The sequence below is a fragment of the Muscardinus avellanarius genome, assembly GCF_963383645.1.
Source record: "Muscardinus avellanarius genome assembly, chromosome: 12".
Taxonomy (NCBI): domain Eukaryota; kingdom Metazoa; phylum Chordata; class Mammalia; order Rodentia; family Gliridae; genus Muscardinus; species Muscardinus avellanarius.
Genome location: NC_137798.1, coordinates 74,827,492 through 74,854,122, shown reverse-complemented (window position 1 = coordinate 74,854,122; position 26,631 = coordinate 74,827,492). Strand labels below are relative to the sequence as shown.

Here is a 26,631-nt window from a genome sequence, read left to right as displayed (position 1 = left end):
AACCAAAACACCTTGTCCTGATGGAAGGGCCCTTTGTGCAAAGCAGGACAAAAGTAAAACCCATGAGATACATAGCTTGGCAAAGATGGGTGCCTTCCTCTGGTTTACCTGGCACCAGGCCTCCGCATAGGGCTTGGTGCGGAGAGCCCTGCATCTGGGCCACTCTTGGCACCTTGAAGCTGCCCGTGTTTCTTCTCAGGCAATACCTTCTATTCTCACACCGAGCAGCACATTGAGACCCCTCTTGCTTCCCATGCTCTTGGCTTCCCCTTCTTCTTTAGCCAGAGAAAACTCTCTGCTGTTAAGGGCTCATGTGATTAGATCAGCCATCCCTGGACAGTGTCCCTGTTTTAAAGTGAGCTGGGCCACACCACACCATCCCATATACCATATTGGCAGGTCCTGGGAATTAGTACAGGGCATCTCTAGTGGAACACTTTAGAAATTCTGCCTTCCACAGCCTTCTTACCCACCCATAGTCTCTTTATTTTTATTATTTTATTTTATTTTATTTTATTTTATTTTATTTTATTTGTGGGTCTGGGAATGGAACCCAGAGGCATTTGACCTCCAAGCTACACCCCCTGTCCAATTTTTTATTCTTTATTTTGAAACCGGGTCTCACTGAGTTGCGGAGGGCCTCACTAAGTAGCCGAGGCTGTCCGCAAACCACGATCCTCAGGTTTCAGCCTCCCAAATGCTGGGATTACAAGCGTGCATCACCACACCCAGCTCCATAGTCTCTTTAAAAGCCAAATATTTAAGTCTTTTCTTCAAAGGTGTTTTTATTTATTGTTTTGGTACTAGGGATTGAACCCAGGGGCACTCTACCTCCAAGATATACCTCCATCCCATTTTATTTTTTGTTTTTAAATAGGGTCTCACTACATGGCTGAGAATCTGTCAATGGACCAGATTCTACTAAAACATTTGAGAGAGGTCATGAGGGAAAAGGTAGCTATGATGGATTTACAAATTATTCTGTCACATGAAAGAGTTGGCTCAAAGTGTTATCTTATAAAATGAGTTATGAATGTGCTTATTTTAAAAAATACCTAGGAGTAGTAGCATACACCTATAATCTCAGTACTTGGAAGGCTGAGACAGGAGGATCGCAGATTCGAGGACAGCCTCAGCAATGGTCTGCTGGAACAGGCTTCTACCAGCTCAAGAGAACTGGTTGCTTACTGTGCACATTTCATGTGTTTTTATCATGGAAGGAAAATGGCCCAAAACAAAATTACTTTCCACCCCCCCCCCCGAAGCTGTCTTACCAGCTAACCTCTGAATGTGGCCCTTAGAGGTCATCTCTTTGAGCTCTTGTAGCATGAGGGAATCTTTCCATGGATTTTCCCAGGCATAACATTTATTCCATTTCTTAATACCACCAGAAAGCCAGGCACGATGGTATACACCTGCAATCCCAGAACTTGGGAAGCTGAGGTAGAAGGATCACAGGTTTGAGGTCAGCCTTAGCAACTTATCAAGACCCTCAGCCACTTAGCCAGACTGTTTCAAACTAAAAAATAAAACAGGGCTTGGAGTGTAGTTAAGAGGTAGAATGCCCCTAGTTTTGATCCCCAGTAGGAAAAAAAAAAAAAAAAAAAACACCAGAAACAGGGTGATCATTCTCTGAGCCAGTTCAACACATATGTGATAGTAGCTAGTAGAGGTAAAGTCCACCTCCTTAGGCCTTTCCACCACTGGCCCTTTAGAAGCAGCGATGTGGCAGCCCCAGCAACATTTGGAGTGAGTGCCCTTTCCCCCGGAAGACCTTGCCCCTCTGAATCCACGTGTGAGATCCCACGTGTAGTTAGATGCACAGTCCTTGGAGCCACGATGTCTGAGCCCAAAGCCAGGCTCCGCCATTTATCTAGCTCTGACCTTGGGTAAGTATCTTAACCTCTGGTACCTCATCTGTGGGAATGGAGATGGAAATAGCATCTGCCTGGTGAAGAGTAGATGAGATGTGCCAGGCACCTTGCCTGGCCCGCACCCACCTCTTAGGTTCATTGTGAGGATTAAATTACCTAGCATAGGTAAAATGGTTAGGACCATGGCTAGCATGGAGTAAGTAATATGTAATTATTACTAAATTAATTAGAAAGGTAGTTTTTCATCCTATACTCTGGGTATACACCAGTGTCCCTCCCAAAACATATTCTCAGAATTCATCTAATTAGTCCAGCCTTTGGCTAAAATGCTAAACTTTGACTCCAGTTCCCTATCCTCCAACCAATGCTAGCATTGGAGCTAGCATGACCGCGTTCCTTTGTTGTTGTTGTTGTTTCAGTACTGGGGATTAAAACCAGTAGTTATACTCCCAGCCCTTTATTTGTTTGTTTTTATTTTGAAACAGGGTCTCACTAAGTTGCTGAGAGTCTTGTGAAGTTGCTAAGTCTATCCTCGAACCTATGATCCTCTTGTCTCAGCCTCCCAAGACCAGGGATTACGGATATCAGCCACCACGCCCAACCCTAAGTTGTCAATAGCTCAGAAAGATTTCTCCAAGGCGTCTTGCAGCACTGTGTACCCTGGGAGTGTCAGAAATGCAGAATCTCAGGCCCCGCCCCAGATCCACTGAGCCAGAATGTGCACACCACCAGCAAGGTGGCCTGGCTGATTCAAATGTGTGTGTGTATTAAATTCTGAGAAGGGCTGTTGTTAGGGATATGACATTGTACTTATTTTTTAAGAGGAAATCCATTAGCACCTCCTGTGCCTGCTCAGAAGATAAAAGCCCTTTGTGCAAACCTTAGTGGGGGCTGGGGAAAGCTTCAGCATTGGGTGGTCAGGGTGTGGGAGGGGGGCTCTGACCAGGTTCACAGAGTCAGAAATCCACCAGGGAGGTGGAGTGGGTGCTCTGTTGGTGCTCAACAAGGAAGATAAAGAAGACGGGGGCCAGCACAAGCCCCCTTGCCAAGTCTCCGGTCCTCCCCCCACCACTCCTGCTGCCCCAGGTCAGGGAGGCTTATTGAGCATCCACTGGCTTGGAGCAGAAAGGACACATCTACAGGTGGTGCAGGGAACCTGGCTTGATATGGCCAGGAGTGGCTTGGCAGGGATCAGGAGGGAAGACATCTCCCACTCAGAAGCCAGCCTGTGTTTAGAGATGACTCCTATCATAGGACGCCACCTCCTCACAGTGTGACGCAGGGGCAGGTCTACTTATTCCTACCTGGGCTACCCAGTTTCAGCGGAGGAATCCTGTGGTTCCTCAGGGTGGCTGCAGCCTAGGAACGACAGACCTTATGCCTTTGCAGAGAATAAGCGTTAGGAATAACAGGGAACCGCTGTAAGGCCAGTTCACGGCTTAGTAGATATATGACTCTGGGCAAGCCATTTGTTCGCTCCTCCATTTTTACACACTTTTATTGGTGCACTGCACTCTCACATCATAACGTAGTTCAGAGTGATAGGGACAGAGATGCATACAGCACTTGGTGAGCTCCCCCCTCTCCTTCCCCATACGTGATACTAAGATTGGCATGGTATTTTCACATGTGTACAAAATGTCAGTGGAAATGTTTTCTTCATTAAGTCCCCACCATCTCTTCTACTCTCTCCTACACCCCTCCATCACGCCACTGGAGTTTCTCCACCGTCATCTAAAGTCTGTCTTATATCCCAATTATTTCCTAACTTCTCCATATATGGTTTCATAATTTGGCTATTGTGAATTGTGCTGCTGTAAACATGGATATGCATGTATCACTAAAATATTCTGATTTTGTCCCTTTGAAATTATATCCAGAAGTAGTGTAGATGGATTGTATGGTAGGTACATTCCCTATTTTCTGAAGAATCTCTGTACTGATCTCCATAGTGGCTGCACTAATTTGCAACCCTACCAACAGTGTATAAGAGTTCCTCTTTCACCCACATCCTCACCAACATTTATTGTTGTTTGACTTCTTAATGATTGCCATCCTAATTGGGGTTAGATGGAATCTCAGTGTAATTTTGATGTGCATCTCTCTGATTGCTAACGATGTTGAACATTTTTTCATATATTTACTGGCCATTTGTATTTCTTTTGTGAAGTGTTTAATCATAATAATAGTTATAATAACACAGCAGAAATAAGGATGAGGCCGGGTATGGTGGCACACACACTGTAATCCCAGCATTCGGGAGGTGGCAACTGGAGGATCATGGTTCGCGAACAACCTCAGCTACTTAGCGAGGCCCTTTGCAACTCAGTGAGACTCTGTTTCAAAAATCAAGAATAAAAAATTAGGGCTGGGGGTGTCTCTCAGAGGTAGAATGTCCCTGGATTCAATCCCCCACAAAAAAGAAAAGAAATAAGGATGAAATAAAATTCTTCTCATGGTGCTGAATGCAATGTATAGATTACATATATAGATATATATCTCTATATATAGATATGTAGATAAATATATGTAAATATCTCTCTATATAACCTATATATAGATATATGTATATTAGATTCTCTTTTTACTGTATAAAGTGAAATTTATAGGGTTATTCTCCAATGTATTATTCATTCATTCAACTAATAAATGCTGCTTCCTCTCCCTTAAAAAGAACTCTTCTCTTTGCAGCACCCGAATGATAAAGATCTGATGGGATTGGGTGTCCTCAATTCAAAAGAATGTTCTGTGAGGGTAGCCAGACTATCCAGAAATCTATTTGGGTCCAGGAAAGGTCTTCTGCAGAGTAGACAGAGGTTGTAGGTTAAACCGACTGATTATCCCACTGAGACTCCTTAGACATGTCAGCAAAGTAGCCTTCAAAATATTTTTTTGTCCCTCATGACATATTGCTACTACAAAAAGATATAGACTTGTTTCATGAAACCCCGAGTGTGTTAGAAATTCATCATTAATCACTTGGGAGGTCCTGTCTGAGAGCCTCCCAGTGTGCCTGGCCGGGATTTACAGTGACTGATCAGACAGACATGTTCTTTGTCTTCGTGGAGTTTACACTCCCATGGGGACAGACAGACAGTAAACGAATAACTGATCAGCTAACTTTTGGCTGTAATTAGTGCACTGAAGAAACGAACACAGCACTGCGAGGGGACAGGACCTGCATGCTGGGGAGGGGTGGTCTCAAGAGTAGGTGGCTGTGGAGGCATCTCCAAGGAGATGATGCTTACGAGGAGACCAGAGGACGAGGGGAGCTCAGATGTGGGTCTCAGGCAGAAGGAACAGCAGAGGAGTGCTGTAAGTAGGGAAGGACTCGATTCAAGGAATAACAAGACTGGCATGCCTGGGGCTCAGGGAAGGAGAGCAGAAGATGAACAGGGTGTGGTGGTCTACAGCTGCTGGTTCAGGTAAGCTCTGCAAAGCCAGGGTAAGAGCTCCGCCTTCATCCCAGTGTTTATCCCAACTGCTGAGTAGGATGTGACCAGGGCTGAGATTTTAGTCCATGTGGGAAAAGGGTTAAAGAAAGAGAGCAAAGGAGAGACAGGAGAATGTCCTGATAGCAGACAGAAAGGTGGTGGTCAGCGTGTCCGGGCGGGGAGGAGGCATAAAGGAAAAGAAGGAATCAAGGGGTGATGCCAAGTTTGGGGCTGGATCCACTTGGTAGATGATGGTGCCATTGACTGAAATAGGGAGAACAGGTTTGGGAAGAGAAATCAAGTCCAGGCTGGTGATTTTTGCTAATTTTAAACATTCTTGTGGCCTCATTTGTGAGTTTGAGCAAAACTAAGAATGCTATCAGTTTTTAGGAGCCAGCTCTACAGAAATGTAGGCTCCAGACAGGGACCTTAAGTCCAAATAGATGTGAGGCCATCTGGGGAATTGGCCGCCCTCTGGCCTACACCACCTCCTACCAGCGGTTCCCACTAGTGAACCCTGATTCTTCTTATGCTACTTAACACCTGGCCTCATTTCCCTGGTACTCAACTAAGATGTCGGTGACGTCTCTTTTCCTCTTTATTTGTTCTCTAAAAGTCACAATAAACATTAGCCATGCCGTGTTGCCTGCGTGACACGTGGTCTGTCCTGCCCAGAGCCTGTCGCTGACAGGGACAGAGGCTGGATTCTGAGAGAATGTGAGAGGTGCTCTTCATTACCACCCCGTGCCCCTCTGATAACCCACTCTGATGCCCCTCTGATAACCTCAATGGGTTGGATGATATCATCCCATTTCATCCAACCCTTACTTGACCTGACTTCTATTTCCAGCCTATACCGCCTCTTGGGTCACCAATTCTCTTCATTGATTTCCCCTTACTTCCTAACTTCATGGCTGGAGGTGATAAGATTCCCTTCATATTACTCTCAAATTATCAAACTGGGGTCATTATTACTCTTAGTAATAATGGTTGCTATTTATTAAATGCTTAATAGAGAACGCACGCCCTGCTGAGAGCTTCGCATGCATTATCTCACTTAATAACTCTGCAGAGTAGGTAATATTCTTCTGTTTCACACATGAGACTTGGAGAACTTTGGCACATTGCCTGAGGCAACCCAGCTAGTGAAGGGTGGAAGAGGGATGTCAGCCAGGTCATGGGTATCAACCTCTTAGAGAGAGGAAGGATCCCACAGGCTGTGTGACTGGGCTCTTAATAGTGGCTTGGTAGGCTGGTCAGTAACTGGGTAGGCCAGTGACGAAGCCAAGTTTTATTTTGTGTAGGCAGTTGCGAGGGACTGGGATGTATTAGTAACTGCTGTTAGGCTCACTTCAGGAGCAAAGGACCCAGGTCTGATTCTGCAGGATCAACAGTTTGAACATGAAGGCTTAAGCAAAGCTCTTGGAAAGCCCCCGAGAGCAGAGAGGTTGCCCCAAGTTGGATGGTAAAGATATTCCTACTTTATACAAAAGAATAAAGGAAGGAGCTGAAGGCATGCATCTCACCAAAAACCAGGCCTCAAGGCAGCAAGCTCAAGGGGCGATGCCAGACAGTAGTCCAGGGCCCCTGCAGGGGTCTCCTCTTTCCCTTTGCTTCAGGGACACTCAGGTCCATGCCTGCTCTGTTAGCAATGCCTCACACTCTTCAGGAGAGACAGAGACATCTTGGCCAGGGGCTCATCTTGAAATGTCCTTTCATTAAGCAATAACTAGAGAGAGACCCAGGTCTACCTCTGGGGTGTGTGTGTGTGTGTGTGTGTGTGTGTGTGTGTGTGTGCGCGCGCGCGCTATATATCTTTATTGGTGCATTGTAAGTATAGATCAGAGTGAGATTCAAAGTGAAGCATCACGTGGTGTTTCCTTCCATATCTCAACCAGTTCACACGTCCTTCCTCCCCTACATGTTACCAAGGTTAGTAGTGATACCTTCATGTACGGACAAAACCTTATTTAAAGTGTTGCCTTCCTTGCCAGGAGTGGTGGTGCATGCTTGTAATCCCTGCGCTTGGAAGGCGGAGACAAGAGGATCGCGCTGGTTCGGAGCCAGCTTCGCTGGCATAAGAGACCCTGTTTCCAAATAAAAAAATATAAAATAGGTCTGGGAGTGTAGCCCGGAGGTAGAAGGGCTTCCAGGAACCCCAGTACCACCAAAAAAAAAAAAGTGTTGCCTTCCTCAATCCTTGTTTTCAAAGTAACTAATAATATTTTTAAAAGAAGCAGAAATACAAAACAGAGTTATTTAAATCCATTTATATTCTTAAACATTTACATTCACAACGTTAACACTTCTTAGCATACAAAGCAATATAATTGTGTTAGCCACAGGGTCACTGTAGGACTTAGAAATGGATTGTAATTCAGAGAGCCCAGAGTTAGTGTGGTGCTGCCAGTAAAAGCTCCTCTGGAGCAGAGTCAGTTATCTCTGAGGCCTGCTGTGCATTATCAGAAGGTGTGCCTTGTGGAACAGCCCCACCCCCACAGACAGCCATACCCAAAGAGGGAAAAATTCTACTATTTCTGGGCTAGATTCCCACAGGCTTAATTGTCTCTCCCTTTCTGCTCTTCCTATAAAATAAAGCTTTTACATCAGCATCAGCTGATTTTGAAAGTAAAAATAATTCTCCCTTGTCCCCAAAGCAAGAAGGATAAGGAAACAAACATAGCCGGTGGGGGAGGGATGTAATGCCTGAGCCTTTATATGTCTACAACAGTTCCTTCTTAGCAACACTTTCAGTACCTGCAGTCAACTGCAGTCTGAAAATATCACATGGAAAACTCTGGAAATAAGAAATTCATAGGTTTTAAATAACTTTTATTGCACTGTATTGTTAACAATTATTCTATTTTATTATTAGTTGTTAATTTCTTATAGTGCCTAATTCATAAATTAAATTTTGCTGTGGGTATGTTTAGGAAAGAAACAAAGAATATATAGGATTTAATACTATACATGGTTTCAGGTACCCACTGGGGTCATGGAATGTGTCCCCTGCAGATAAAGGGGGGAATGTGTATTTTTGATTGCTCTTACAACTGCCCTGGGATGGTATATGCATTATTCACCCTGTGGGTATATCAGTCATTTGTCCAAGATCAGGTAGCACATGCGGAATTAGAAGCCAGAGCCTGTGGCTGACAAGCCGCCCAAGGGCTCTCTAGTCTTCAAGTGTGGTTGCTCCACAAAGCTGCACGAAGCCCAGGAGGAGCCCCTGGGGCAGGAGGGGGCCCGGGGCAGCCACTCTCCTTCTATGCCCCCACACCTTGACCTTTCTGGACCTTTTCACCGGTCCCTTCTCCCCTGTCTCTTCTCCTGGCTGGCTTGTCCCCTTTCTGCTCCTTGTTTATGATACTTATTTTTCCATCCACAGCAAAATAATTCACATCAAGGTAATTGATGATGAAGCATATGAGAAAAACAAGAATTACTTCATTGAAATGATGGGCCCCCGCATGGTGGATATGAGTTTTCAGAAAGGTGTAGTACCCTGTCCTCCACACTAACATTAACGTTCTTTTCTCCTCTTCTATTTCTTCCTTTCTCCAATCCGTTTCTCTCCTCCTCTATCCTCGACCTGTCTGAGTCCTGTCCCTTGTTTTTTCTTCTCTTGCTCTCTTCACTTCTCCCTCTCCTTTCTCCTTTCTCTGCTCCTAATTCTGTCCTAACACCTGCCAGCTTGTCACATGGTACCCATAAGAAAGGTGCTCAAGAACCAATGACAATTTTTCAGGGATGAGGACATGAGAATGTGGAGAGAAAGAGAGAGCGCCAGTCCAGACCCCAAGAGTATGTTATGTGAAGTTTTCAGCTTCTCCTGCATGGCTTAGTATACGTGAAAGAAAAAGGCCATCTAGCACAGGACCAGGCAGGAGGCCAGCAACAGGAAACAGATTCAGCACAGATTCCCATGGGGCAATGATTCCTAAGGCTAAGCTGATAGTCCCAGGAAGTGGAGAATCTGTGCATCCTCTCTACCACATCTCTACCATCAAGGCTTATTTTCCCCCCTGACCCTGTCTGAGCTAAAAGTACAGGTTTGAGTTTCAGGTTCTGACAAAGACATGCTTGCCTAATTCTCTTTTCCCCATCCAGAGCAGCTATGTGTGGAGGCAGAGCTAGAATAGAAAGAATTCTGAGCATAAGGAGGCGGTCCCCAACTAGTGCATGGACTTCTCAGAATAAACAGAGCCTCTGCCTTCAACTTCATTGAGCCCAGACACCCCTTGGCCTCCAGCAGGAAAGTCATGAAGCCCTTTCCTGGATAGACCACACTGTGGAGGAGGAAGTTGCTGCAATTGAGACCAATGTTCTTTAGCCAAGCTGTCAATCATGTCCTTCCCCCATGGGGGCACCGCACAGCAGAATCCTTGCAGCAGAAAAAAAACAAGCTCATATGGTGGAGATAGGGTCCCAGGGTCTCATATCTAAGGCCAAAATAGAAACCCACCTCTCCCTTCCAGGGCCTCAACCTTCAGTGAGCTTTGAATTTGGTCTACTGAGTGAGGTATAAAAAAGTCCAGATAAAGGTCCAAAAGGTGACCCCAAAGGGACTTGTAACACACAAGCACATGCAAAATGCACAGCAAGTCCTGTGCCCAGCAAACCAAATGATCTGAATCAACTTACTACTTTGTTGTGAACAAAGTAGAGAATTGTTCAGAATGTCATGGGAACATCAGAGGATATGAGGAGACAGCTAGGCTGTCACTGGCTCAATCTCGTTGCCCTTAGAGAGCATTTAGGTCCCAGCCACCACCACCATCCCCACAGAGGAAAACAAACAGAAAATAGCAATTCCGGCTCACTAATGGGACCTGCTAACCACCACTGTGGTCCCATGAAGGACGAGGAGAAGCCACACAGGAAGAGTTCAGCTCGCAGAGAAATCAGAAACCTCTCCATGTGGCCATGGGCCTGAGCTAGCCGCAAGCTGGTCCTCACAGCAGAGAGACTTTAAAGAAGCTTTGCTTCTCTGAGTGATTTGTTCTTAAAAAGACACTATGTGTTGTTAAGGTACCCGGAGATGAACAGAAACCTTGTCATCCTGTGCCCCTAACCCAACTTAATCAGCATTTCGGGAGGATATACATCCTTGGAATATATCATCCCTATGTGATAGAGAAATAAATATAAAGGATTCCTACATCATAATGTGGTTAGTAGCCGGGTGTGGTGGCGCACGCTTGTAATCCCAGCATTCGGGAGGCTGAGACCTGGAGGATCACGGTTCGCGGACAGCCTCCGCTACTTAGTGAGGTCCTCTGCAACTCAGTGAGACCCGGTTTCAAAATAAAGAATAAAAAAATAGGGCAGGGGGTGTAGCTTGGAGGTCAAATGCCCCTGGGTTCCATCCCCAGACCTGCCAAAAAAAAAAAAAAAGAAAAATAATGTGGTTAGTAACTACTTATTTTGGTTCCCACCACTGAGACCTTCTAGGAGATAAAGAATAAGACAGATAATAGACTTCCACCTCCCCCCTTTCTTTTCTCTCTCCCCTTGCTTCACTGTCCTTGTAAATACTTTCCTTTTACAATTTTTCTTTAAGAGGCTCACATGAGCTGGGTGTGGTGGCACACACTTGTAATCTTAGTACCTGAAAGGCTGAGATAGGAGGATTATAGTTTTGAGGCCAGCCTTAGCAACTTAGTGAGACCCTGTTTCAAAATAAAAAATTAAAAAGGGCTGGGGGTGTAGCTTGGAGACAAAATGCCCCTGGGTTCACTCCCCAGTACCAAGGGGGGGAAAAAGAGTCTTTTATGAGAACTGGGTACAAACACAAAGAAGGAACCCAAACCCTGGGAACCCACTGATGTATTTTCTGTTATGGGAGAGCTCTGGGTCATCCCAGTGAGGCAGGTATTTTACTTGTTGTCCAAAGAAATACCATGTTACCATGTGACACCCAATGGAGTGTGCTGCCTGACCCACTTCCTACTAACCCTTGGCAGAATCTCAAAGGACTCCTCCCCACCCTCACCCTAGTCTTCCTCCCCATTTCCTTCCTGTCCTCCTAGATCCTTCCCATTACCACCTGTCCTGGCCTCCTGCCTCCTTTTCCCTCTTGCCCATAAGAACAACTGTGACCAAGGAGAAAAGAAAAAGCTGAGGCCATTTTTTATATGACCAACATAATCCACCAGGGTCCTGTCAAAGACCACCGTGGTGGGACGGGCTGCATGTGCCAAGAGTGATGGGGAATGATTGTAAAGGCTGTGCTCCAGGTGACCGAGAAACCTGCCCACCCAGTCGACACACTTTCTCTCTTGTTGTCCCTACAGGAAAACCATAAGGGTTAAAATAGTAGATGAGGAGGAATACGAAAGGCAAGAGAATTTCTTCATTGCCCTTGGTGAACCGAAATGGATGGAACGTGGAATATCAGGTGTGAGATTCTTTAAGAACAAAACAACGACAATAAAAAAGAAAGAAAAAATTTTAACCAACCAAAAAGAAAAGGCGACTCTTATTTATTTCTCCCCCCTTTTCTTCCCTTCTCCTCCTTTCTTCTTTGGACCAATGGACTTTTTTTTTATTCTTTTCCCTCCTGTATTCTCGCTCTCACCCTGTTTCGGTATCATCTCTGCCTTCTTAGCCATAGTTTATTTCTAAGTTCCTCCTTTCTCACCTCCTGGGCAGCACTGCAGCCTCAGTTCTTCATTGCTCTGATTATCCAATTACCCAATTACCACTGTCCCCTGCACCCCCAACTCTCCCTTCCCTACCCCAGCCCTCTGTTATAGCCTATAAATGTGAAAACACCTTGGTGGGTGGGGAGGAGAAGATAAAGGATTGTGATGTGCTGCATGCCTGTGCCCTTCCCTGCCTTTCTCTTCGCCATCACTCACTCTAGCCAGGGGTGAGTATGGGGGGTTGGGGTGGGGTTGGAGCTCCTGTTGCCATGAAGCTTTGCCAATCTCCTGCTGCATTTTAACCTCTATTGAGTGCTCGGCAGGCTATTCACTTGCAGAGTGGCCCAGAGGCCCCTCTGCCCTTCCTGGAGGTAAGTGTGTTCTCTGGCTATTGCCCAGCTGGGGAGACCTTGGTGTGGGGAAGTGTCAGAAGCCACAGCTTCTGAGAGCCTCTCTGAAAGAGAGCTGGTTCCTGAGGTAGTCTGCAACCTGGAATCCCGAGTTCTTTCTCCCCTTACCATCTCATCTACCCATTTGACCCTTTTTCACAACCCAAGGTAGAGGACCTCATTCAAGTTACTTTGGGATACTACAACCTCTAATGCAGAAAATCAAGAGTCTGCAAGAGAAAAGAAATCATTCTAGGTCTGACAATTCCCCTAGCCAGTAGGCTTTGGCAAAGAACTGGCAGTGGGAAGGCCCAGAATGTTGACTTGTGGTTTTTCCACAAGGACTCTGAATGGTGTCACCGGTGCTGATCCCTGAGAGACAGCCATTGGAGACAGCTGGTGGAAAGTTCAGACACCTGCCTTTGATTGGCATCACAAGTGAGGGTATTGCTTAGGTTCCAAGATAACCCTCATCCTGCATCGAGAAGTGCCCTCTCACCTCCTTTCCACAGGTCATGCATCTTAACATACCTGCCAGGGGTTCAGCTTAAGGGGGTGATTATGTTGCCACCAGGATAGGCATAAGGAAGGATTTCTTCCCTTGGAGATATTTATTGGAAGCTACTACTTTGAAAGTTTGGGATGTGGGATGTTGTAGATGTGGGAATGGGTTAGAGTGCTCTTAGGAAGCACCAGGAGGAGGGCCTTCACACTCCTCTTCAGGAGAGACATGGTATTGGGAGCCTCAGTGGAGAATGCAGCAGTGCAATGTACCTGTTTGTCCAAAAGGGGTGATCACTTTGCAACTACTTCACACTCCCATGTCAGGGAGCAACACAAAGCAAACGGACCTAAGGGATTCGGCAAGGACACAGTCTTCCTCTACCAGTCTTCTTCTCAGGCCTTTCTGATTGGTCAGGTTGGAACTATCTGCAGAGCTGTCCAATTCTGTGCCTGTACTGCTTCGAACATATGTGGCATCAAAAGGACAGAAACTTTCCCTACCTCCCATTACTCACCTTCTTCTTGGTCACCTTAATAAAATGTTACTGTCAGCCTGACTGCCAAAGAATGCCAGAAGAAAGAGAATATCTCTCATTCCATTGCTTCTCACGCTGTATCCCAGCCAATCTTCTGGTTCCTCTCACCAGAAATATTCATGGGCGTTATCTCGGCACCTGCCCTACCTCATTGTCACCTCCATGAATTTGCTCTACATCTTCATGATTGTTTGAAAACAGAAGATACCCAAGGCCATCATAAGCTATCATCATAAAGTTCCACAGCCCCAGCTACTTGGGTGCAAGAAAAAGCAGCACAGAGTCGTACAAGAATGCTGGAAGGAAGGCAGAGGTTCCAGGCAGGAGAAAAGTTGGAAGTTCACCCATGACTTTATCCCACCAGTAAAGAGGCTTTTTTTCTGTCTCCCCTGACTCCTTCACCAACTGCAGAACAGAGAGTGACCTAAGACAAACCTTCTGATCTTCCAGAGACCTGGCCAAATGCACAAACTTATGGCTACTCCCCTTTCAAGGACACCTTCCTTTTTGCACTGGATTCTTTGCCCCCAAAATGTCAGCAAAGCCCCTGGTGAAGCCTTGTCCTGGAGAGAGAGAGAGAGAGAGAGAGAGAGAGAGAGAGAGAGAGAGAGAGAGAAAGAGAGAGAGAGAGAGAGAGAGAGAGAAAAGAAGAAGAAGAAGGAGGAGGAGGAGGAGGAGGAGGAGGAGGAGGAGGAGGAGGAGGAGAGGAGGAGGAGGAGGAGGAAGAAGAAGAAGAAGAAGAAGAAGAAGAAGAAGAAGAAGAAGAAGAGGAGGAGGAGGAGGAGGAGGAGGAGGAGGAGGAGGAGGAGGAGGAGGAGAGAAGATTTTAGCAAGGCATCTTTATGATGTGATCCCAGATCTTCCCAGTGACCAAGATGCCAAGATGGAAGCTGACAATAAGAAAGCTGTTGATTTCCTAGCCTCCTGCTCTATGATTGAGGATTGTAGCTTTTGTTTTCTCCAGTTCTTCTCATATTGACATCAGACCATAGATGAAAGGTCATAAAACCTTATTGTCTAGACTCAAAATCAAATGCAAACCTCATCCTGATTTGCAGAATTCCCCACTGTTCTCAGAGTAAGAGTCTGTACAGTGGAAATTGCTTTTCATTATCACTGCTATGTAAGAAAGACTTAGGTATTCTGAATGGCATAGTCTCTGCATGGTCAAAATGACAAGTGAATTTGGAAAAAAAAAGACTGAATTTGAAATAGGAGACTATTCTTGACAAACAAAACAGACATCAGAGGCAATATTAAAAGCTCTGTAAAATCTTGAGTAGGGAAAGAAGGAGGGATGAGTAGGAAACACAATTGCCCTAGAGTAGAGTAGGCCGTGGAGCCCAGAAGTCGGTTTCTGAGAGCCACACTGAACAGCAGTATCATGACCACTGGTCCTGGGCCTGGACATTGGAAGTCTCAGTTGGGAAAAAAAACACTGCCCCCAAATAACGGGACCTGTTTCTCCCTCCTCTGTCCACATTCAGGAGCGCAGTCATCTGATAAGTATCCCAGATGCCTCCTAAGTTTTCACAGAGCTGCTTGTCCCTGGAGCATATAAGCAGGGAAACATGACTCTCACCTTACCCTGGGGATTAATACAGAGAAAAGTTCAGCTCCAGCTTCTCTCATCAGCAGCATCAGGAAAGCAACTCAAGGTCCTATGTCACTTAAGGGTGGCATTTCTAGACTTTTATCTGACAAGCATCAAGGAGTGAGGGACCATACTAACACACCACCAAAATGAAAATATAGTATGTTACAGGATTTTATTCGAGGGGCTTGACGTTTAAGAGAGTTTAGCATAAGTACAAAGTCAGGGGCTAGGAACGACTTGTCTTGAGTATATCATTCGCTCAGTCGTCCAGTCCAGACAGGGAACTTGTATTTGTCATCTCCTGTCTTCATAAAGCTCTTGGTATGACAGCCTCTCTGTTCCAGAATACTTGGGCTCTGATTTTGCCTGTCTTCCCTTTCTGGAACAAAAAGAACACCACCCAGAGATGCAGCATTATAGGATCTATGTAAAAGACAATTGCAAAAATAGGAAGAAAAAAATATTATCAAATATTGCTAAGTGCAGGGACTTTGCTAGGAGCAGCTGATACATGATGGTAGCAGTTCATGGCTCTGACTTCCAGGATATACCTATTTGAAAAATACACATTTCAGGCCAGGCGTGGTGGCGCACGCTTGTAATCCCCGTGCTTGGGAGGCGGAGACAGGAGGATCGCACAGGTTCGAAGACAGCCGCGCTGGCGTAAGAGACCCTGTTTCAAAAATATAAAATAGGTCTGGGAGTGTAGCCCGGAGGTAGAAGGGCTTCCAGGAACCCCAGTACCACCAAAAAATAAAAATACACATTTCAGGAAAATATTGTACAGGGCTTACCTTTTCACTAAGTTATTCCTTTAAGTGAAGTCAAAGTTCTGGCCAATGTGGTAGCTAGGATGTCATTCATGGCCATGGAAGTCTTACAGGCACCAGGAAACAAAGCACACTCTAACTGTGAGGTCAGGAATAGGAGTTGTAGAAGTAGGCACTGTTCCACTCTTTCACACCTCTTATGACCCGGTGCCCAGAGCTCACATTCAAGCCTGGTGGTCATTACTGCCATTGACAAGCCAGCTACTCTGGCAGGGTTGCAACCAACCTAATCTTCATGATAACTGGATTCTTGCTCCTTCTTTCCAGAATAGATCGTAAGTGACCAACTCATTCTTTGTTCCACCCATTTGGTCCCTCTCCCATCCTCATTCCACCATCCCTAGTTCTCAGGGTTGCAGGGAAGGTGTGGGGATGGCCCCCTCTTAGCTGCTCAGCAGCCCTTGCAGCTGCTCACACTTCTTGCTGCTTTTACTGCTGTGCATGCTCCAAATGCTGCCTTTTGCATGTGTACCTGAGCTCTCACCTCCTCAGCTCACTGCTTTCTTTATGCTGCTGGCAACCACAAAGCCCGGGGATACTTTCAAGATGGGACCTTAATGTTCTTTCCTTTTCTTTCTTCCCTTGACTGGTATACATTTGCATACAGCGCTCCTGTTATCTCCAGGTAAGAGGTGTCTTTCTCCTCTTCTCCACTTCTTGTCAGTGCCATCTTTTGGGTTAAAATCAATGTCCTTTGATTTATTTAATAGGAACTACAGGCTGAAGTTAACCTGACAAGTTCTCCCAAGGACAGGGAGATTTATTTCCCTGCATGGAGTAATTGTAAGGAAGTAAGCAATTCCTTGGGCATCATTTCTATCAGTGGATATGGGTAAACACATAGCTGATTCTTTCTGGAATAAGCAAGAGAAATTAAACTTATCCAGGAGATGGTAGAACATAGACTTTAACCACACCTTAATTCATCTGCATCTATGTGTTGGGGAAGAGAGGGTAAAAGTCATACCTGGATCTCCTAAGTAGGATTGTGATAAGATTTGAAAGAAAATATTGATCCCAGGGATCCAGGGATAAATTATCAGGAGCATCTGTGAGAACAAAAAAAATTAATTTTTAAAGAATCCAGAATTTTACGGGTCCTGGTAATACTATAACTCTTGGAGCAGGCAAAATGGTTTCAACAAGTCAGTTTCAATATATTTTAAAAGACTACCTTACATTTCATAAGTTCTTTGAACATAGAAAAAAAAAGTTAAGGTCATTTAAGAGAAAAAATATATTACAGAGTTCATAGTTACCTAGAGGATACCCACCCTCATTAAGAGAAATAATGTACACAGTAAGTACATTTCTTCCTTAGAATCTCAAACAAAAAAATGTAGCCAATTTCTACATTTTAATTGTGAAAAAACTATACCAGCTTCCTTGGATCCCTGCTTTCTTTGTGTATCAACAGGCTAAGGACCACCCAATCAGCTTATTCTTCACTGTTTCCCCAGAGGATTGATCTTATAGCCCTGGGTCTTTCTTCTCCACTTTACTTGTCCTCTTGAATGAGAAGATATTTCAGTTTTCTTGTTAACTCTTGCTTCCATTCCATATACTTATGCATACAACAAAGATTGTAATTTAACTTAAGCTTCTTTATACTTTTAACATACTTTCAAATACCACCAGAAGCTAAAATGGGAGTATACTTTTTCTAGACTTTTCAATCTGCAAACCTTTAATTTGGAAGCCCTTGATTAGGCTTTAAATCCACTGGAAATCTCAAAACCTTATTTTTGATTTTCTACAGAAGACTGGCCCACATGATTAACAATGCCTGGTGGTGACAGAGAGTAAATACATTCCCCCTGAGCTACCCCACCAAGCTCAGGGGCCTTGGAGTGGAAACCCTGGCCTCATTGCCCTCCACTTCTTTATGATGATCCCTACAGAGCATTCAAAATCTATCCTTGTCTGGCCTAGCAAACTCTCTTCTTCCAATATTTGCCCAATCTTTCATTCTATTCTTATTCTCTCTCTCTCTCTTCCCCTCCCACCTCCCTTTTCTATTCTTAGAACTGAGAGTTTGTTTAGTCAGTCAGTATACCAAGATCACCTGTCATTTATCCTCTTTACTTGACATTCTGAGGAGTTACATAAACAAGAAATCAAAATCACTATAGCCTTTTAAGTTTGAGATTTTATGTTCTCTCAAGAAATTAACTTAATGTGAATTTAAAGCAATGATCATTACAAAAATAGAGAAAGGCAAGGATTGCTGCCAAAGCAAGATGCTAAATCAGAATTTATATAAAGGAATGCAAACTGATCAATTAATAGATACATATAGATTGTCTCTGTCGGGCTATGGGAGAGACAAAGATAGAGAATTGTTTGTTTGTCAAAAAGATTTTTGCTAAAAGCTAGATAGAAACACTGTCACCACAGGGGTGGACAGGTCAGTAGGTAGATGAATATCATGCCAGATGGATAGAGTTCCAGATTGATAGATAGACAAGGGTTAGACAGGTACATTCATATGTCACTGGAGAACTCATTATACTGGTATAAAGTTCTTGTGGCACATGTAAAGTGTGACATGGGGGAACTGGGGCGGAAGGAGTGGAATTGCATTGTCACTACTAAGACAGGCATTGTGATATGGTGCCAAAACCTGCAAGCACAGGAAAAGACTACTCCATTCTTTGAAGAATTTATGTCTTTTTCCTAAGGGCTCCTTTTCAGAGTGGCTGACAGTTTGGTTTCTAGAATTGCTAGCCTCAGACATAACCAGAATCCTCGAGGCACCCACATTTACCTTCAGAATTAACTAATCAGAGAACCAGATTCAATAAGTTAGGTGAAGTTAGGCATCTAACAGATACCTGCTAATTTGGAAATAAAGAGAAGAACATAGGTTCTTGAGAAATTATTGTTTTCAAAAGTGGCCACAACACTGGAGGGGGACAGTACCACGGACAGCTCCCGAGCATTTTGGGATTGCCTTCTGTGGTAGCAGAAACAATAATAAAACAGTGAGTGCAGAAATCAGGGCCTGTACATGCTCAAACAATTTTCGTTCAGGTCAGTGGATAAAATCTTTATATAAAATATGAAATTCTCTGCTTAAAAACTTAAACTCATGGCTTGTAGTCTTTTCAGTGAATTTCTTACATTGCACCTCAAAAGCTTGAGTCTTACTCCTCCCTCCAGCTTCGACAATTCTCCAGCGAGAGAGAAAAGAAGACCTTCTTGGCCTCTGACCCATTTTGTCCTTGAGATTATCCAAGGACTAGAGAATTCCCCTGGGAGGTTTACCGTGCGGAATGAAAGCAATTAAGGAGCCGAATAAGAGAATTAATTGCATGTGTGAATGTGGACTTGGATGGGAAGATGTTTAAATGAGCTCTGAAAGAAACAGGCTGCCAAGAGCAGTTTTCTAATCAAAGGGGAATAAAAAGATTCAATCTCTATTTCCCTCTAATCCAGAAAACATGTCTTCATGGTGAAGTGGTCTTAAAATGGACTCACCAGATGAAGCATTAAAAAGGTGTCTAACTGTTCAACATGAGATTGGTAAATGAGTCAAAATGCTGAGGGACACACAGAATGCCTCGAAAGAAATTTAAAGAAGAACTTTATTTTGTTTTGGAACAAGTATTTGTGTTTCAGAAGAAATGTGCCTGGTTTGTATAGAAATCCTGGGAATCTTTCATTGGAGCACCATGAAGTATTTTAGGACATCTTCCAAGTTTCTCATTGTAAGAATAATAGTCACTTGTGCAAAATGTAGACATTCCTGCTCCTTTACAGAGGAAATAGTTCCAACAATGTTGGAGATATATATTACTGTGAACCAGCAGACATTTTCTTTGAATAAGTGTGCCCCCAGGAACCCTTACATCAAAGAGTCAGACAAACCAATGGTTGAACATAGAAGTTGAGAGCTTCAGCCTTCTTTCCAGCCCCCAACATCTTACTGAATGACTTGGAGATGTTTCACTTAGTGCTATTACTCAGAAGGTCTTTGGATCATTTTCCCCTCGCAGGCATAAAACAAAAAGAATGCTTACCCTAAGCTTACAAGGAATCCTCTGGTGGTCTGATGTCATAAAGTACTCAGCCCTTTATAGGCAGAGGGACTAAAAATTACACAAGGTTCCTAGTCCTGAAAGCTATTTGCTTTGTGCCCATTTCCCGTGTCTAATACTCTGAGCTTTAGACTTCTTGGAAATGGAAATGGTGCTAAAGCTAGTCTGATTTTCTTTTGTTGCAGAGGTGACAGACAGGAAGCTGACAATGGAGGAAGAGGAGGCCAAGAGGATAGCAGAAATGGGAAAACCAGTATTGGGTGAACATCCCAAACTAGAGGTCATCATTGAAGAGTCCTATGAGTTCAAGGTCAGGCCACTAGTGAGGTCTAACTCAATAACAGATTAATTATGGTGGGGACAGATGACATTGGGTTTTACTCCAGTTTCACCGCTGAATATGTGAAGTTGAACAAATCACTTAGCCACATCAGGTCTCAGTTTCCCCATGTAGAGCATGGAATGAACAGTGCTGACCATTTTTATATTATGAACATTGTGAGGAAAATATAACATAGAATATAGAATAAATGGCTAGAAATCCTCTAGATGTATCATCACAATTGTTTAGCTTTATTTTAAAAACAAAGATACTAAAACTCACTCCTATAGGCAAAATTTATTGACATAATATTCTTATCCTCTATTGTATCACTCTAAATATCCAATGTTAGAAGTCATAACAAAAGTAAAGGGAAATAGAAGGGTCATCCTAGAGCCCCAGAAATGCAGGTCTCCCTCATGCTTTGAAGCACCAGACTCTTCATTGATTCCATGCATTCTAACCTCATGATTCCAAGGGTTTTTTTTTCCCCCTGACAGACAACGGTGGACAAACTGATAAGAAAGACAAACCTGGCCTTGGTTGTCGGGACCCATTCCTGGAGGGACCAGTTCATGGAGGCCATCACTGTCAGTGCAGGTAAGTTGGGTCTCCAGATGGCCTTGCTGGGGGAAGCTGGCAGCCCCAGACAAGCGAGAGCAGGGCCCCATTGGTGGCCCAAGAGCTCCTGGGAGGGCTCTGCATCCAGTCTTCTCAGCTCTGGTCCTAGATGTTTGCCCAGTTCACTGGGTCACACTGGAAGGGAATCATGGGGTAACTAAAAGCTGAGGCTGTGTCTGGCTTCAAATCCCAGTTCTGTTTATGAACTGGAGTGAGGATCCTCTCTGCCTTCAATATCCTCATTCCAGAAGGGAAATGTTGCAACATTTCTCAGAAAGAAAGAAAGGTCCAAAGTCAGGTCCAAAATAAGTACACAATAAATTCTAATTGCATCTTTCCTTACTTCTATTAACCTTGGTCTCCCTTTTCTGCAAAATGGGGGACAAATATGATTTAGTGATGTGGGGATCAGGAGCTTTTAAAGTACTTTATATTGGCTCTCAAAAAAAAAAAAAAATCTCCATGCTGGATGATTCCAAACCTCTCCTTCAGCATTTTTGGACAGGCCCCTCTTTTGTTACCCACAGAATAGCCAGGAGCTCCAGAGGCCAGCAGACACATAGGAATGGGGATGGACAGGGTCTTCCAACCAGCCCTACCTTGTTTCTCAGCACCACTGAGGCCTCCTTGTACTGCTGAGTGCTACTGGCCTTGAGGTTTTGTTGTCATAGCAACCCACGGGGTCACATCCCCAAGGCCCCGGAGCCAGAGCAAGCCAGGAAGAGAGGTTTGCTGCTGCTGTCCTACTTTCACACTGATCCTTCGAGTGTCCCTTCTGACGTTCCGACAGTGCCCCTCCAGAGACAGTAAACAGAATGTAGGCCACATAGTCTACCCTCCTTTGTTTTTTTAAATGCACGAACTCAAGTTCAGAAACAACAATGTGCCCCAGCTACATATTTTCTTTATAGTAAAGCTGGAATTAGAACACAGATTCCTTTTTTCTGCTCTTTAGAAACCCAGCTTCTACTTTTCATGCCAAAACATAAGAGAGGTTGCCCTTGACAAGGCATCCAGGTACTCAGCATATTCTCTTCTCCTGGGCTACTGAATGGGCAACTCTGTCCATGTTTCCTGGCAAGGACAATCAGGGTCCATCCTCTCTCTGTCCCGCAGAGCATTGGGAAGATGGCACTGGTTCTCTGGTATACCTGCATGATCTAAAATGACAGGCATCCCTCTGGGGATGAATAAAGACCAGATTCATGATGGTTATCACAGCAGCCAGGTCAGAAAATTCCAGAAAAGCCCCACTGGCATCTAGTGAAGAATGGGCACACAGCCAACTGTGTTTTCTCTGCCCAGGCAGGCAAATACAGCCAGCTCCATCTTCCTTCCTTTCTCCCACCATCTCATCTTCACACTCTCTCACCCTGTCAATCTCTTTCTCTCTTTTCTTTCTTATTCCCCTACCCTCTCTGCCACTCACTTGGTGCCCTGCATCCAGACTGGCCAAGGACCAAGTTGTTTCCTATTTCCTAGCTGTTTTCTGGTGCCCATGCCCTGGGCCTCACCAGATGCCCAGGGAGAAATGGGGGTCCCTCTGACCACAGTGCCTGCAATCCGGCTGGGCTTGACTTTCTCATGAATGAGGATCTGAGCTCCCTGCCCTTTCTGGGGCCTGTTTATCTTGTCTCCAGCAGGGGATGAGGATGAGGATGAATCAGGGGAGGAGAGGCTACCGTCCTGCTTTGACTATGTCATGCACTTCCTGACCGTCTTCTGGAAGGTGCTGTTTGCCTGCGTGCCCCCCACAGAGTACTGCCATGGCTGGGCCTGCTTCGTCGTCTCCATCCTCATCATCGGCATGCTCACAGCTATTATCGGGGACCTGGCCTCCCACTTTGGCTGCACCATTGGTCTCAAGGATTCCGTCACGGCTGTTGTTTTTGTGGCTTTTGGCACCTCTGTGCCAGGTAAGGGGAGAGCTTCAGTTGCAAAGAGGCCATTCCCTGGTTCAAATGGTCCCCACACTGTCATGTCAGATATGAACTTAACAGAGCCTCTGCTGTTATAGTGTACAAAAGTCCATCGGAGGGATTAATAACAACCTGAATGATGATATCTAACACTTCCTGAGCACTTCTGATGTGGCAGGCACTATGGTTGCTAAACAATTTTCAATTTTAATTTCTGCAGTGCTAACCAAAGGAAGCTTAGTGAGACTGGTCCTTTCATATAGTGAATTAAATATCCTTTATTTTCTTCTAAACACTCAAGACAAACAGAACTAGGCATTCATTAATTCATTCATTAGACAAATATTTACTGAGTTCCCACTGTGCCTGATGCAGTATCTTGCCAGTTGCTGGGAGAGCAAGACAGACATATTTCCTTTTCCATCCTGAGTTTATAATTTAGTAAAGGAAACTATACTTAAATACTCTAATTAAATCATTTCTATACATTCTATGAAGAAAAAGTATAAAACAGGGAGACTTGGGCTGGGCTGGGTCATGGGTGGCTTCCCAGGGGAGTTGTATGAAGCTGGACCTGAATGACAGGTAGGAGTTATTGGGTGCAGAGGGGCTACGTTAGGCCAGATTCCTTACTTAATTCAGTTGAGGGTCCCAGAGCATCTGAACTCTGGACTCCTGCCAGCTCCTCCAGCTCTGGGAAGAAGTAGAGGTTACCTTCCTATGGAGGTAGGGCAGGAAGCTGAAACTGAATCCCATCAGGCAGAAGTCTGATAGTTGGACAAAGGGAAACCCTCTCTGTACCAGGAAAACTCACCCTTCTAAAGAATAGCTATACCACACTCTATAAAACCCTCTTCCCTAAAGCCCAGCATAGACAATATGATTATTTGTATATTAGTGACCAGGGGGGTTAGCTAGCATGGAAATGAATCAGGTGATAAGAAATTACATGGATGATACAGGGAAGGTTTTATGAAGGAGATGCCCTATGATCACTGTTCTCCAGGCCTTAAGAAATCTAAGCCATCAGAGAGAAAGGAAGAGAAAAGGATAGATCTGGGAAGAAATAAACCGAGGATCAGAGGCAAAGATGTTAAGTCATAGCTAGAGAAGGCAAGAAGTTTTCTTTAAGAGAGCTGAGAAAATTGGCAACAATTAGGCAAATCAGGACAAACCAGACAGGAAGATGGCTTGGGGCACTTCCAAGTGCTGGAGATTGGTCCAGAAAAACAGCTAACAAGATTTGGGGCATTAGGAAGGTTATGCTATGGCCCATGCATCTGATTTCAAGGTGTTGGCTGAAGCTTTTTGGATGCAGGTTGGATGGTATGAACCTTACTAAGGGTTCCAGGTTCAAGTGCCCCGTAACTTCTTTTGTGACCTTGTAGTTCATTCTTTGGCCTCAATTTCCTTTACCTGCAAAATAAAAGAGTTGAACTAGAAGTTCCTGGCAGCCTTCACTGTGCCTGCAGCCTGTATTGAGATTTAATGTCAAATACACAGTAAGGATCTGGGATCCACACACAGAGCGAGCCCCATCTTCCTTGAGTTCACAGCTCACTCTGCACGCGCTCTGATCTTAAAGAGCAACGTCCGCTCCTGAGCCCACCCGCATGGCTCCATCAGCGTCAAGTGCTAAATGCCCCGTATGACAGTTACTATCAGGCATCCCCTCTAACCTGGCATGTCAAAATTCCCTGGAGAGATATTATGAAATGCCAAACTCCCCTCGACTGAAAAAGTCGTCAGAGGAGAACAGTAAAAGCACTTGGTAAATATCAGAACTGGAAGCGCTCTCTGGAGTCTTTCATATTCCAGCAGATGAACAGGAAGCCCAGAGCAGTAATGTGACTTGCTGGAGGCCACACAGCTCATAGAGTGCAGAGTTGGTAGTGTCCCCTTAGCTCTCTTTGCCTTTGCGCATCCCAGGAAAGGCCCTCACATCTCAGCCTCCCACCGGCTCCCATTTGTCTCTGTCTTTTTCCAGATACATTTGCCAGCAAAGCTGCCGCCCTCCAGGACGTGTACGCAGACGCCTCCATCGGCAACGTTACCGGCAGCAACGCCGTCAATGTCTTCCTGGGTATTGGCCTGGCCTGGTCCGTGGCCGCCATCTACTGGGCCCTGCAGGGACGGGAGTTCCAGGTGTCCGCAGGCACGCTGGCCTTCTCCGTCACCCTTTTCACCATCTTTGCGTTTGTCTGCATCAGTGTGCTCCTATACCGGCGGCGGCCCCACCTGGGTGGGGAGCTGGGCGGCCCCCGTGGCTGCAAGCTTGCCACCACTTGGCTGTTTGTGAGCCTGTGGCTTCTCTACATACTCTTCGCCACACTGGAGGCCTATTGCTACATCAAGGGGTTCTGAGCCACAGGACAAGGCCTCCCACAGGGCAGGCCTAGAACTACTCCTAAGAGGAGGCGGCTTCCCCACCAGTGACCTTTCCAGGCTTAGCTGCCCTGGAGAGGCAGCATCAGGACCTGAGCCCCAGAAACTTCACCTGACCTAGGCCCTAGCAGTGCACTGAAAGGGCAGAGTCTTAATCAAACAGAATGGAGGACACACCCACTTTCCAAAGCAGTTAAGTAAATACAAACCAATGGCAGCAACAAATCCAGCCCCTCCCCATCCTCGCCCTCACGACCCTGACCCACGTGGAGGTCAGCCTTCCTCCTCCTAGCCCACCTTCCCTCTCCTTTCCCCAGCCTCTCGCTTTTCCTGTCTGACCAACGCCACGCATCCCGAGGTGTGAAAATGAGTCGCCCCCACGCGGCCGGCCGGCTTGGGGGTTCTCTTCATTGTAATCATTATGGCAGTTGCTCTCCTTCCTGTCAGGTTTGGCTCATTGTTTCGTGTGGCTTTTTGTTGCTAAAGTTACTGACGAGGTGCTGTGAAGGAAGCCCAGGTCCAAGTGGACAGGTAGAGGTATGGAGTTTCAGGCGTGTGGGCTCCCACTTTGGCGGCGTCACAGCTGTCTCTTGGCTTCAGCAAGGTCCTGCTCCCTCCTACTTTTTTCCCCCTCTGAGTTACTTGGAGGACTGATGGCATTCAGGTGGAAGCAAGCTCAGGCACCGACATGGAGAGCAGGCGGAGCTTTATTTGTTTGCCTTGACAGCAAATCAAAACCAAAAAGCAAGTGTCCTCCTCCTTGTCCGGGCCTTTCCAGTCCTGTCTCAGTGTGTGTGAGTGTGTGAGTGTGTGAGTGTGTGTGTGTGTGTGTGTGTGTGTGTGTGTGTGTGTGTGTCCTCCTGTAGGAAACCCCACCGAGCAGGCAAGCGATATGGGGCAAAAAGAGGAATTGTACATGATGACAAAGGGTGGCTTGGAAAACACAAGGGACACAAGCCTTCTCAAAGATCTTTGGCTTTGTACCTGAGAGAAGAGGAGTCCAACTGGTGAGATTTTCAAGGGAAACAATGATATTTAAAATGCCGGTGTTCTGAGAAATGTCAGCTTTGCCACCCCTCACTCTCTAACGCGCCATACTAAGAAGGCTGGCTCCATTTCTTGAAGCGATGAGAGAATTTAGAGGTTTAAAAGACAACAGGGGGCTCCTTCCACCTCTCCTGGCCCTTGGGCCACATTTGAAAATATGTTCACAAGATAGGAACTGGAATTCCTCATTTCTCCCATGTTCCTGCTTGTTTTTAAAACTTCATGAAGCTCTTTTTCCAGCCTGCGGGGTATTTCTTGCGCCTCTCTTCAAGAGGAATCTTAGTCAACATAATCACAGGAAGCCCGGGTTTCTAGAACAAGATTGATATTCCCTACTGACCCTTTCCCAATGGATTTTGAAAGGACCTGGCTTTAAACACACACACACACACACACACACACACACACACACACACACATCACCACCAAACTGCCCACAAATCTTTAGGCTTTCTGCATTGACATAAATACATTTTCTAAGGGGAG

The 26,631-nt window shown here is 45.3% G+C and overlaps 1 protein-coding gene across 6 annotated transcripts in view; it reads left to right on the top strand.

The window, feature by feature from the left end:
- SLC8A3 (solute carrier family 8 member A3) overlaps window positions 1-25,077 on the top strand; it is a gene marked incomplete at both ends in the record, with an annotated part of 121,962 nt that extends 96,885 nt beyond the window's left edge. The window contains 6 exons of one of the 6 annotated variants that reach the window (XM_080707643.1): window positions 11,605-11,708; window positions 16,419-16,436; window positions 20,046-20,161; window positions 20,674-20,773; window positions 22,435-22,710; window positions 24,701-25,077. In XM_080707643.1, the coding sequence (XP_080563769.1) occupies window positions 11,605-11,708; window positions 16,419-16,436; window positions 20,046-20,161; window positions 20,674-20,773; window positions 22,435-22,710; window positions 24,701-25,077 (991 nt within the window). Of the gene's footprint in view, window positions 1-8,696; window positions 8,804-11,604; window positions 11,709-16,418; window positions 16,437-20,036; window positions 20,162-20,673; window positions 20,774-22,434; window positions 22,711-24,700 lie in introns of all 6 variants that reach the window. The other 5 variants (XM_080707641.1, XM_080707642.1, XM_080707640.1 and 2 more) reach the window with 5 other exon arrangements.
- Between the last annotated feature and the right edge of the window lie 1,554 nt (window positions 25,078-26,631).